The following is a 13,316-nucleotide window of genomic DNA, read 5'->3' as shown; positions in this document are numbered from 1 at the left end:
AACTTAATCCAAACATATGTTAGAGATAAACTACATCTCAACATAGAGGTTTCCCCGGAATGGGTTATGTGGGACTTACACTTAGATCATCCTATTCCTAAGCTACCGACTGGTAAACGCCAATTACTAACCAAAATTGCAGCAGCAGGAAAAAAAACAATACTGTCCCAATGGATAGCCACAGACTCCCTATCCTTAGCTCTATTTTTGCCAAGAATATCATACCTTTTCCATATGGAATGGTTAGAAATGCTATTAGATAAAGAGAAAAAAATAACAAAATTCTTTGACATATGGCTCCCCTATGTGCAAACACTAGACAGTCCTGTCAAAACCTCTTTACGTCAAGTCATACATCACACCACATGGTATAACCTAGAAATTCTAGACCTAGGACACCCACCCTTCTAAAAGGCCCTTATCGGGGTATCCCCTGTTAGACCTGACCTGGTTTATGTTGATTGTACTGCTTTACACTAACTGTCTTAAATGTATAAATATGTCAATATATCATCTTGCTATGTTCCAAGATAATGTATGCAAATGTTGTACAGTTGTCCAATAAAACACTTTTCAAAAAAAAAAATAATGGGAAATGCAAATAAAGGAGAGAGATTGATTCTAGCCGAGCGACAGATTTCCAATTTGCAAACCCAGCAGTGAAATTATTAATTCAGCACTCAAAATGGTAGATTACCACAGTACAAAAATGTCTGCTTCCAAGCTCTGACTGTAAAGCGTGAGTCGGGAAGATGCATGCAGATTTGTCCCTGGGGTACTGAACTTTATAAAGATTTGTGGTCTGTGAGTAGTACCACCGCCATACTAAATAGTATTGTACTGCAAGGTTTAACTGGAAGTCTAAGTTATATATTGTTTCAGGCTTTCATGAGTTACTAATATCATAACTGATAGACTGCATACACTGAACCACTTAACTGGCTAATATTTTTTGCCGAAAGCCGCTCAGAAATCATGGGGTTATTTTATAATTGAATTAGGTTAAGAACATATATTTAAAATATATCCAATACAATATATATATATATATATATATATATATATATATATATATATATATATGTATTATTTCTAATAAACATCGATACAAACAAAAATGTGAAGTCACGACCATCACATTTTTTTCAGTGCCTGCTCCCCTCTGATGACTACTTTTATAATTTCCCCAGTGGCTGCTAATGTCTGCAGCCGCGGTGTGGGGGTTGCTGCCGGGCTGACCGACCAGCATTGGTTAGCTGCATGGCAGACACTGGGGGGAGGGAACCAGGAAGCAGATAGTGATAACTGCAGCCCCACAATGGGCTTTCTGACAGGTTGCATCAGATATGACCATATCAGGAGGAAAAGCCCAGCCTGATTTGGTTGCATCTAATGTAATTACGCCAGGTAAGTGGTAAAAGGAAAATGACCTTTAGGAAAATATAAATTAATGAACATTGGCATCTGTTTCACTAGAAAAATATATATTTCATTATTCTTTGTTTATAATGATGTGAATGGACAAATATTCTCTAAAAGCACTGTGGAATATGTATGCACTATTTAATTAGCTGTTGATAAAGTTAAAATTCCAACATATGTTTATTCAGTTACGTCAATCCCTTGGCCATTGGAGCAAACAATCTAACTTTCATACCATAAGCCCACACTCTAGGGACAATTAAGTCACAGACCAATACAGTATATTTCTGAATTGTGGGAGCAAAGTGGACCACTTAGATGAAACGCACATAACCACGCGCACAATCTATAATGTTCAATGATCACTTTCTGGTGGCGACATTGTCAATGTCAATATCGTGAAGGTTGACATCTGAACTGCATACCCATGTGACCATTAGTTCAGATCGCACATGAGCACTTGAGGTAATGAAACTGAGAGTTTTTCCTCCTTAACAAGAGTGTAGGGGATTCATTCCGTCGTCAGAACGAATACCCGTCATACACTCATTAGATTACTACAGGACGCAAGCGACGACGCTTGGTTGGACATGCAGTACATCCACCCAAGCGTCTGTCGCTAGTGACTGCGAGAGCGCGCAATCCCCCGTACACACTGAGCGATGTGGGCAATATGTTGTTACGAAACGTCATATCATCATATCTCCCAACTACCCTCCTAGGTAAAGAGGGACACACGCGCAGCGAAGCCGCGTGCGCTTCCGAAAGGGGTGTGTGGCCTATGAAAAGGGGGCGTGGCTTCACAGGAAGACCCGCGATCGCCCCCCGTTTTCGTCACTGAGGGGGCATGTCCAGCGCTCCGTGAGCTGCTGGCATGTCCCCTCTCCTCCTATCTGCACTGAATAGACGCTGTGCGCGTGCAGAGCAGAGAGTGCAAGACCCTCCCAACCGCCCTCCCCCCCCCACCGCGGACACTGTGGCCCGCGGGACAGTCCCAAAAAAACGGGACTGTCCCGCGAAAATCGGGACAGTTGGGAGGTATGTATCATGCCTACATCGCTCTAGTGTGTACCCGGTCTAGATAATGCTTATCTGCCCCGTACTTCTAACAGTGCAGATCCATAATTAAACCTACATATAGAATGTATATTGTAGCAGATTTCATGCTTGGAATGTTCCTTTCTGACTAAATCCAGTGAGGTTGATGTAATTACTACAGTATGTGCACTGTAAATAGCTGTAACCTGAGTGGCAAGCCCTTCCTTGCTGTGCTGTGAACAAAAGCCAAGCAGCCAGAGACTTTCACTTTCATTTCTTTCTTCCTGCCTTTAAATTATGGCGTCTGCTCATCCGAGAGACGAGCTGACCTGCTCCATCTGCCTTGAAATATACACACATCCAGTAAACCTGACATGTGGACATACCTACTGCCAGCACTGTATTGACTGTGTGCTGGATACACAGGAGGAAAGTGGCGTTTATAGCTGTCCTGAATGCAGGGTTATGTTTCATGAGCGTCCTGCACTGCAGAGGAACATTGCTCTGTGTAACATAGTGGAGCATTTCCGGCCTGCTCAACCAGAGAAGGAGGTGGTTGGAATTTATTGTACCTACTGTATCCACACAGCTGTACCTGCTGTTAGATCCTGTCTGATGTGTGAGGCTTCTTTATGTGCTGATCACCTGAGAGTGCACAGTAAGTCAGCAGAACACGTCTTATCTGAACCCACCACAGCTCTGGTGATCAGAAAATGCATTGTCCACAAGAAGCTCTTAGAGTATTACTGTACTGAGGATACAGCCCTTATCTGTGTGTCCTGCAGACTTGATGGAAAACACAAGGGGCACCAGGTGGAGTTACTTAATGAGACTTCGGAGAAGAAGAAAGAGACACTGAGGAATGTTCTGGACAAACTGATCTCAAAGAGAGAAGAGATTGAGTACAGAGTCCAAAGTCTGAATGATCACAGGAGAGAAGGACAAGAAAACGCACTCTCTGTGTCTGATCTAATTCAGGAGCTGGAAATAAAGAAGGATGAGCTGTCCAGGAAGATGCGTCACATTGAGAAGCTGTGTAACGCAACTGATCCATTAACTGTATTACTAGACCAGGAATCTGACAGAAATGACTTTGGTGATATAGAGGAGGAGAGTAATAAGGACAGAGAGAGCCATGATAAACAACAGGTCCATGATGTAAGGGATTGTGAAAAGGGGATGATTTTACAAACATTGCACACTGGTTTTTCAGATAAAATGAGAGGTAGTGACTTACAGGAAGACATAAATATATTACTGGATATAAACACAGCTGCTAACAATTTACTTGTAGCTTCTGATATGAAAACTGTACACTGTTCTGCAGCATACCAAAATCGCCCAGAAACAGATGAGAGATTCCAGTATAACCAGGTCTTAAGCACCAGGAGTTTTTCCTCACAACAACATTGCTGGGAAGTAGAGACCAGTGCATCAGGAGACTGGAGACTAGGTGTGGCCTATCCTAGTATAGACAGGACAGGGAGCCAGTCATATATTGGTGATAATCAGAAGTCCTGGTGTCTGCGCAGATTGTACAACAACCAGTACTCAGTGATACATGATAGTAAAGTCACTATGTCACCTCACCGTTTTTCCTGTAATAGATTTAGAATATATTTGGACTATGATGCTGGGAATCTGTCCTTTTATGAGTTGTGTGACCCAATCAGGCACTTACACACCTTCACCGCCATCTTCACTGAACCCTTATTTGCTTCATTTGGTATAGGGTATTTGATGTGTGGTGAAAATTGCTGGCTGAGAATCACAGGCCAGAACACATTTCCATAATGTAAAAACTGACAAATATATAATAACACAAGGGTGATTCTGGTTGGTTGCATGCTAATAAAGCTAATGATAATGTATAATAAGTGGTGCTAAGGTTGAGCAACTTCTATGTCTTTTAATTCATTAATTAATCACTGTGAATGTCTGCATTTTCTGTCTATGAAGAAATCAGTGGCAGTCTCTATTTATGCAAGAGAAAAAGAAAAAAGATTGGCTGCGCTTACAGTGTTGTTAGTATACCATAATTGTGGAGAGCTGACAACCGAAATATATGAAATATATTTATTAAAATAATAACACACCAATAAAAACTGATACACAATATATGGAAAAATTATAAAATTTGTATATACTCTGAAAAAAACGTAAATATATTTGATAAACAGTGTCCACAAATTAGGGTGGTTATAGCAATATATGGAATATTAAATCAGTGCAGATATAGATTTGTAACACTGTTTAAGAAATGTATCATTACTATTGCATGCTTGTTAAAATTGTATCGCTTCTGGAATTTATCTTAGTAACAAATCTTGCTACAGGTGCAGAGGCAACATGCACACTGTAGCTAATAAACATAGAAGTCCCAGCACTAAGTGAAATAACAATTATTAGTGGTATATAATTGCCTCTCCTGGGGCTATGAACACCGAGCGTCCTCGGTGGAATCCACTATAGTCCACTAACTAATTGAACAAGGAGAGGAGGTGAGCTGAATTGCACTAACAGAGGCTGCTACTGTGTATTTACCGGCGTATTTATAATAGTTACCAAGCTATTCATGTGGTCTCCCGAGGGCTAGAGAAAGTCCTTTAATGCCCACTTGGATGAAAACGTATGATGTCCGGTATTTCCAGTCGAAGGTGCTGCTGATGGCCGCTGTTAATTGAGTGCGCCGTGCAATAGCGCTGGCCTGGGCCGCCGTTAATTACAAGGAGAATCCTCTAATGGCTGTGAGCGCCGTATCGTAGCGCTGGCCGTAGCCGCCCTTAATTACAAGGGTAATCCTCTGTTGGCTGAAGGCCTTTGATAAAGTCACGTGATTCGTGATGAAACGCGTTAGTCTCCTCCCCTATACTCTGATCACCGATCACCGAATCTAATCTATTGGCATCACTCACCTATGGGGACGCTCCCCGCTATTCAATAGAAGATTCCCTCTATCAACAAGAGGCTGCTCTGGCTAACGCTACTGCTTAGCGCCTTTCCTCCATCTCCAGTGGCTGCTACTACTTTGTTGGAACTTCTGTAATAAACGGCGGCTCCAGCCAGCGCCACTGCACGGCGCCTTCAGCCAACAGAGGATTACCCTTGTAATTAAGGGCGGCTACGGCCAGCGCTACGATATGGCGCTCACAGCCATTAGAGGATTCTCCTTGTAATTAACGGCGGCCCCGGCCAGCGCTATTGCACGGCGCACTCAATTAACAGCGGCCATCAGCAGCACCTTCGACTGGACATACCGGACATCATACGTTTTCATCCAAGTGGGCATTAAAGGACTTTCTCTAGCCCTCGGGAGACCACATGAATATCTTGGTAACTATTATAAATACGCCGGTAAATACACAGTAGCAGCCTCTGTTAGAGCAATTCAGCTCACCTCCTCTCCTTGTTCAATTAGTTAGTGGGCTATAGTGGACTCCACAGAGGACGCTCGGTGTTCATAGCCCCAGGAGAGGCAATTATATACCACTAATAATTGTTTTCTCTGACGTCCTAAGTGGATGCTGGGACTCCGTAAGGACCATGGGGAATAGCGGCTCCGCAGGAGACTGGGCACAACTAAAGATTAGGACTACCTGGTGTGCACTGGCTCCTCCCTCTATGACCCTCCTCCAGACCTCAGTTAGAATCTTGTGCCCGGCTGAGCTAAATGCACACTAGGGGCTCTCCTGAGCTCCTAGAAAAAGAAAGTTTAATTTAGGTTTTTTATTTTCAGTGAGATCTGCTGGCAACAGACTCACTGCTACGAGGGACTAAGGGGAGAAGAAGCGAACCTACCTGCTTGCAGCTAGCTTGGGCTTCTTAGGCTACTGGACACCATTAGCTTCAGAGGGATCGAACACAGGGCCCGATCTCGATCGTCCGGTCCCAGAGCCGCGCCGCTGTCCCCCTTACAGAGCCAGAAGCAAGAAGACGGTCCTGGAAATCGGCGGCAGAAGACTTCGGTCTTCATCAAGGTAGCGCACAGCACTGCAGCTGTGCGCCATTGCTTCCCATACACATCTCACACTCCGGTCACTGATGGGTGCAGGGCGCTGGGGGAGGGGGCGCCCTGGGCTGCAATATTAAGTACCTTGGCTGGCAAAACTACACATAATATAGTCATAGAGACTATATATGTGTAAAATCCCCTGCCAGACATACCTACAAAAAAGCGGGAGAAGTCCACCGAAAAAGGGGCGGGGCTATCTCCCTCAGCACACTGGCGCCATTTTCCCTCACATCTCCGCTGGAAGGATCGCTCCCAGGCTCTCCCCTGCAGTTTCCAGACTACATAGGGTAAAAAAGAGAGGGGGGGCACTAAATTTAGGTGCAATATTGTGTATACAAGCAGCTATTGGGAAAACCACTCAGTTACAGTGTTAATCCCTGTGTATATATAGCGCTCTGGTGTGTGCTGGCATACTCTCTCTCTGTCTCCCTAAAGAGCTTTGTGGGGTCCTGTCCTCAGTCAGAGCATTGCCTGTGTGTGTGCGGTGTGTTGGTACGGCTGTGTCGACATGTTTGATGAGGAGGCTTATGTGGAGGCGGAGCAGATGCCGATAAATGTGATGTCACCCCCTGCGGGGCCGACACCTGAGTGGATGGATAGGTGGAAGGTATTAACCGACAGTGTCAACTCCTTACATAAAAGGCTGGATGACGTAACAGCTGTGGGACAGCCGGCTTCTCAGCCCGCGCCTGCCCTGGCGTCTCAAAGGCCATCAGGGGCTCAAAAACGCCAGATGTCGTCACGGAGTCTGACTCCAGTGTCGACGAGGTTGAGACATATACACAATCCACTAGGTACATCCGTTGCATGATCTCGGCAATGAAAAATGTGTTAAACATTTCTGACATTAACCCAAGTACCACAAAAAAAGGGGTTTTATGTTTGTGGAGAAAAAGCAGCCAGTGTTTTGTTCCCCCATCAGATGAGTGAATGAAGTGTGTGAAGAAGCGTGGGTTCCCCAGATAAGAAACTGGTAATTTCTAAAAAGTTACTGATGGCGTACCCTTTCCCGCCAGAGGATAGGTCACGTTGGGAGATATCCCCTAGGGTGGATAAGGCGCTCACACGTTTGTCAAAAAAGGTGGCACTGCCATCTTAGGATACGGCCACTTTGAAGGAGCCTGCTGAGAAAAAGCAGAGGCTATCCTGAAGTCTGTATATACACACTCAGGTACTATATTGAGACCTGCAATTGCCTCAGCATGGATAGTGCTGCTACAGCATGGTCTATTACCCTGTCAGGACAGGGATACTATTTTGCTAACCATAGAGCATATTAAAGACGTCGTCTTATATATGAGGGATGCACAGAGGGATATTTGTCGGCTGGCATCCAGCATTAATGCAATGTCCATTCTGCCAGGAGGGTATTAGGGACCCGGCAGTGGACAGGCGATGCTGACTTTAGAAGGCACATGAAGATTCTGCCTTATAAGGGTGAGGAATTGTTTGAGGATGGTCTCTGGGACCTCGTATCCACAGCAACAGCTGGGAAAGAAAATTTTTTACCTCAGGTTTCCTCACAGCCTAAGAAAGCACCGTATTATCAGGTACAGTCCTTTCGGCTTCAGAAAAGCAAGCGGGTCAAAAGCGCTTCCTTTCTGCACAGAGACAAGGGTAGAGGGAAAAAGCTGCACCAGACAGCCAGTTCCCAGGATCAAAATTCTTCCCCCGCTTCCTCTGAGTCCACCGCATGACGCTGGGGCTCCACAGGTGGAGCCAGGTGCGGTGGGGGCGTGTCTCGGGAACTTCAGCGACCAGTGGGCTCGCTCACAGGTGGATCCCTGGGTTCTGCAAGTAGTATCACTGGGATACAAGCTGAAGTTCGAGGCGACTCCCCCTCGCCGTTACCTCAAATCAGCCTTGCCTGCTGCCCTCGAGGGGAGGTAGTACTGGCGGCAATTCACAAGCTGTACTCCAGCAGGTGATAATCAAGGTACCCCCTCCTTCAACAAGGCCGGGGTTACTATTCCACAATGGTTGTGGTACCGAAACCAGACGGTTCGGTGAGACCCATTCTAAAATTGAAATCCTTGAGCACTTATATACAAAGGTTCAAGTTCAAAATGGAATCGCTCAGGGCGGTTATTGCAAGCCTGGACGAAGGGGATTACATGGTATCACTGGACATCAAGGATGCTTACCTGCATGTCCCCATTTACCCTCCTCACCAGGAGTACCTCAAAATTGTGGTACAGGACTGTCATTACCAATTCCAGACGTTGCCGTTGGTCTGTCCCCGGCACCGAGGGTATTTACCAAGGTAATGGCCGAAATGATGATACTCCTTCGAAAAAAGGGAGTTATAATTATCCCGTACTTGGACGATCTCCTTATAAAGGCGAGGTCCAGGGAGCAGTTGTTGGTCGGAGTAGCACTATCTCGTGAAGTGCTACAACAGCACGGCTGGATTCTGAATATTCCAAAGTCGCAGCTGGTTCCTACGACGCGTCTATTGTTCCTGGGTATGGTTCTGGACACAGAAAAGGAAAAAGTGTTTCTCCCGGAGGAGAAGGCCAAGGAGTTGTCATCTCTAGTCAGAGACCTCCTAAAACAAATACAGGTGTCGGTGCATCAATGCACGCGAGTCCTGGGAAAGACGGTAGCTTCTTACGAAGAAATTCCATTCGGCAGGTTCCATGCAAGGATCTTCCAGTGGGATCTGTTGGACAAGTGGTCCGGGTCGCATCTTCAGATGCATCGGCTGATAACCCTGTCTCCAAGGGCCAGGGTGTCGCTGTTGTGGTGGCTGCAGAGTGCTCATCTTCTAGAGGGCCGCAGATTCGGCATACAGGACTGGGTCCTGGTGACCACGGATGCCAGCCTTCGAGGCTGGGGGGCAGTCACACAGGGAAGAAACTTCCAAGGACTATGGTCGAGTCAGGAGACTTCCCTACACATAAATATTCTGGAACTAAGGGCCATTCACAATGCCCTAAGTCAGGCTAGACCCCTGCTTCAACACCAGCCGGTGCTGATCCAGTCAGACAACATCACGGCGGTCGCCCATGTAAACCAACAGGGCAGCACAAGAAGCAGGATGGCGATGGCAGAAGCCACAAGGATTTTCCGATGGGCGGAAAATCATGTGTTAGCACTGTCAGCAGTGTTCATTCCCGGAGTGGACAACTGGGAAGCAGACTTTCTCAGCAGGCACGACCTCCACCCGGGAGAGTGGGGACTTCATCCAGAAGTCTTCCAAATGATTGTACACCATTGGGAAAGGCCACAGGTGGACATGATGGCGTCCCGCCTCAACAAAAAGCTAAAAAGATATTGCGCCAGGTCAAGGGACCCTCAGGCGATAGCTGTGGACGCTCTGGTAACACCGTGGGTGTACCAGTCGGTGTATGTGTTCCCTCCTCTGCCTCTCATACCCAAGGTACTGAGAATAATAAGAAGGAGAGGAGTAAGAACTATACTCGTGGTTCTGGCTTGGCCAAGAAGAGCTTGGTACCCAGAACTTCAAAAAATGATCTCAGAGGACCCATGGCCTCTGCCGCTCAGACAGGACCTGCTGCAGCAGGGTCCCTGTCTGTTCCAAGACTTACCGCGGCTGCGTTTAACGGCATGGCGGTTGAACGCCGGATCCTGAAGGAAAAGGGCATTCCGGAGGAAGTCATCCCTACGCTGATTAAAGCTAGGAAAGAAGTGACCGCAAACCATTATCACCGCATATGGCTAAAATATGTTGCGCGGTGTGAGGCCAGGAAGGCCCAACGGAGGAATTTCAGTTGGGCCGTTTTCTGCACTTCCTACAGTCAGGGGTGACTATGGGCCTAAAATTGGGTTCCATTAAGGTCCAGATTTCGGCTCTGTCGATTTTCTTCCAGAAAGAACTGGCTTCACTGCCTGATGTTCAGACATTTGTTAAGGGAGTGCTGCATATTCAGCCCCATTTTGTGCCTCCAGTGGCACCTTGGGATTACAACGTGGTGTTGGATTTCCTAAAGTCACATTGGTTTGAGCCACTAAAAACTGTGGATTTGAAATATCTCACGTGGAAAGTGGTCATGCTGTTGGCCTTGGCTTCGGCCAGGCGTGTGTCAGAATTGGCGGCTTTGTCATATAAAAGCCCTTATCTGATTTTCCATATAGATAGGGCAGAATTGAGGACTCGTCCCCAGTTTCTCCCTAAGGTGGTATCAGCTTTTCATTTGAACCAACCTATTGTAGTGCCTGCGGCTACTAAGGACTTGGAGGATTCCAAGTTGTTGGTCGGGGTCAGCTACTTGGTCGGGGTCAAACACATTTGCTAAATTTTACAAGTTTGATACCCTGGCTGAGGAGGACCTAGAGTTTGCTCATTCGGTGCTGCAGAGTCATCCGCACTCTCCCGCCCGTTTGGGAGCTTTGGTATAATCCCCATGGTCCTTACGGAGTCCCAGCATCCACTTAGGACGTCAGAGAAAATAAGATTTTACTCACCGGTAAATCTATTTCTCGTAGTCCGTAGTGGATGCTGGGCGCCCATCCCAAGTGCGGATTGTCTGCAATACTTGTAAATAGTTATTGTTAACTAAAGGGTTATTGTTGAGCCATCCGTTGAGAGGCTCAGTTATATTTCATACTGTTAACTGGGTATAGTATCACGAGTTATACGGTGTGATTGGTGTGGCTGGTATGAGTCTTACCCGGGATTCAAAATCCTTCCTTATTGTGTCAGCTCTTCCGGGCACAGTATCCTAGCTGAGGTCTGGAGGAGGGTCATAGAGGGAGGAGCCAGTGCACACCAGGTAGTCCTAAAGCTTTCTTTAGTTGTGCCTAGTCTCCTGCGGAGCCGCTATTCCCCATGGTCCTTACGGAGTCCCAGCATCCACTACGGACTACGAGAAATAGATTTACCGGTGAGTAAAATCTTATTATTTCACTTAGTGCTGGGACTTCTATGTTTATTAGCTACAGTGTGCATGTTGCCTCTGCACCTGTAGCAAGATTTGTTACTAAGATAAATTCCAGAAGCGATACAATTTTAACAAGCATGCAATAGTAATGATACATTTCTTAAACAGTGTTACAAATCTATATCTGCACTGATTTAATATTCCATATATTGCTATAACCACCCTAATTTGTGGACACTGTTTATCAAATATATTTACGTTTTTTTCAGAGTATATACAAATTTTATAATTTTTCCATATATTGTGTATCAGTTTTTATTGGTGTGTTATTATTTTAATAAATATATTTCATATATTTCGGTTGTCAGCTCTCCACAATTATGGTATACTAACAACATTGTAAGCGCAGCCAATCTTTTTTCTTTTTCTCTTGCATAAATTACCAAAGGCACATACACAGTGCTTTTTTGGCAGCGCTTTATTGTTGTTTGAACCAGTTATCAATAACTTTAGGCGCTTGAAGCAGATTTGTCTCTGTTTCTGCAGTCTCTATTTAAGCTTGGGATCTGTAGCCTTTAAAGAGAAAGTGTATAACTGCAGACATTTGACTGTAGCCTGTAGTATCTATGTTTAGGATTTTTAGCCTATGTTTACTGTATGTGGATAATCTGTTCTTCTTTCTCTAATGGGCCCTACACATTGGCCGATCCGCCGCCGAGCTGCCCGACGGCGGATACGGCCGACGGGCGACCCGGTGGCGGGGGGGCAGTGACGGGGGGAGTGAAGTTTCTTCACTCCCCCCGTCACCCGGCTCCGTAGCAGTGCAGGCAAATATGGACGAGATCGTCCATATTGGCCTGCATGCACAGCCGACGGGGCACCAGCGATGAACGAGCGCGGGGCCGCGCATCGTTCATCGCTGGTGCCTCCACACTCAAAGATATGAACGGTATCTCGTTCATGAATGAACGAGATCGTTCATATCTTTGAGTGATGTCGGCCAGTGTGTAGGGCCTATTAGTGCTAGAGTGTCTCTGTTGGAATAAACTGAAGCCTTGACTGCTTCTGAGTTGGGAGATAGAGCATTGCAATGCATGGGGTGCACATACATTTATATTTTTTCCTGCAGGGTAAATACTAGAGATGAGTGGTTCGGATTCCACAGAATCCAAACCGCTCTGAACAGCGTAGATCCGAGCACACCTGAGCCACAGCTCGGGTGTTCCGGCTATACTCAGATCCCCAGTCGATGCCAAATGTCATCTTCCCGGAGTCAGATTCTCACGGGACTTGGTTTTTATATAAGGCGTCGCGGCTCGGCGCCTTTTCACTGCACGCTGCTGTATGGTGCATGTACTCTGCAGCCTTCAGAGCCGGACAGGGGTTGTGTGTATAAGGGGCATGCTGCAGTGTGCTGCGCTGACTCTGCTATATACTATATTATTATTTAATATATTCATTTTACTTAACAACTGTGCTGTGCCCAGACAAACTCTCAAAAGGGGAAGCGCTGTATAGCCAGTGTGTATAGGAGGCACGCTGCTGTATGATGGGCTGACTCTGCTTTATATTATTAATACAGGTGGAGTATCCCATATCTAAAATGCTTAGGACCAGAAGTATTTTGGATATCGGATTACTCTGTATTTTGGAATAATTGCATACCCTAATGAGATATGATGATGATAGGACCCAAGTCTAAGCACAGAATGCATTTATGTTTCAAATACCCCTTATACACACAGCCTGAAGGTCATTTAATACAATATTTTTAATAACTTTGTGTATTAAACAAAGTTTGTGTACAATTAACCATCAGAAAACAAAGGTTTCACTATCTCAGTCCTACTCAGAAAATTCCGGATTTTGGAATATTCCGGATTTCAGAATATTTAGATATGGGATACTTAACCTGTACTGTATATAATAACAGTGCTGTGTCCAGAGTCTCTGTTTTGCCAGTGTGTATAGGGGGCATGCTGCTGTATGCTGCACTGTAC

The 13,316-nt window shown here is 45.6% G+C and overlaps 2 protein-coding genes across 2 annotated transcripts in view; both read left to right on the top strand.

Moving 5' to 3' along the window:
- LOC135056040 (myosin-16-like) overlaps positions 1-13,316 on the top strand; it is a 580,471-nt gene that overhangs the window by 247,684 nt on the left and 319,471 nt on the right. The gene's annotated exons all lie outside the window — the stretch shown is intronic.
- LOC135056041 (E3 ubiquitin/ISG15 ligase TRIM25-like) lies at positions 2,747-4,839 on the top strand. Its single transcript, XM_063960764.1, has one exon. The coding sequence runs from the start codon at positions 2,758-2,760 to the stop codon at positions 4,252-4,254; it is 1,497 nt and encodes a 498-aa protein (XP_063816834.1). The 5' UTR covers positions 2,747-2,757; the 3' UTR covers positions 4,255-4,839.

This window comes from Pseudophryne corroboree, chromosome 3, assembly GCF_028390025.1.
Source record: "Pseudophryne corroboree isolate aPseCor3 chromosome 3, aPseCor3.hap2, whole genome shotgun sequence".
Lineage (NCBI taxonomy): Eukaryota > Metazoa > Chordata > Amphibia > Anura > Myobatrachidae > Pseudophryne > Pseudophryne corroboree.
The sequence above is the reverse complement of the archived record's forward strand: the minus strand, read 5'-3'. Positions and strand labels throughout refer to the sequence as shown.

What these genes read in the sequence shown, in the direction of transcription:
- LOC135056041 (XM_063960764.1), top strand. Translation starts at nt 2,758, where the DNA reads ATGGCGTCTGCTCATCCGAGAGACGAGCTGACCTGCTCCATCTGCCTT.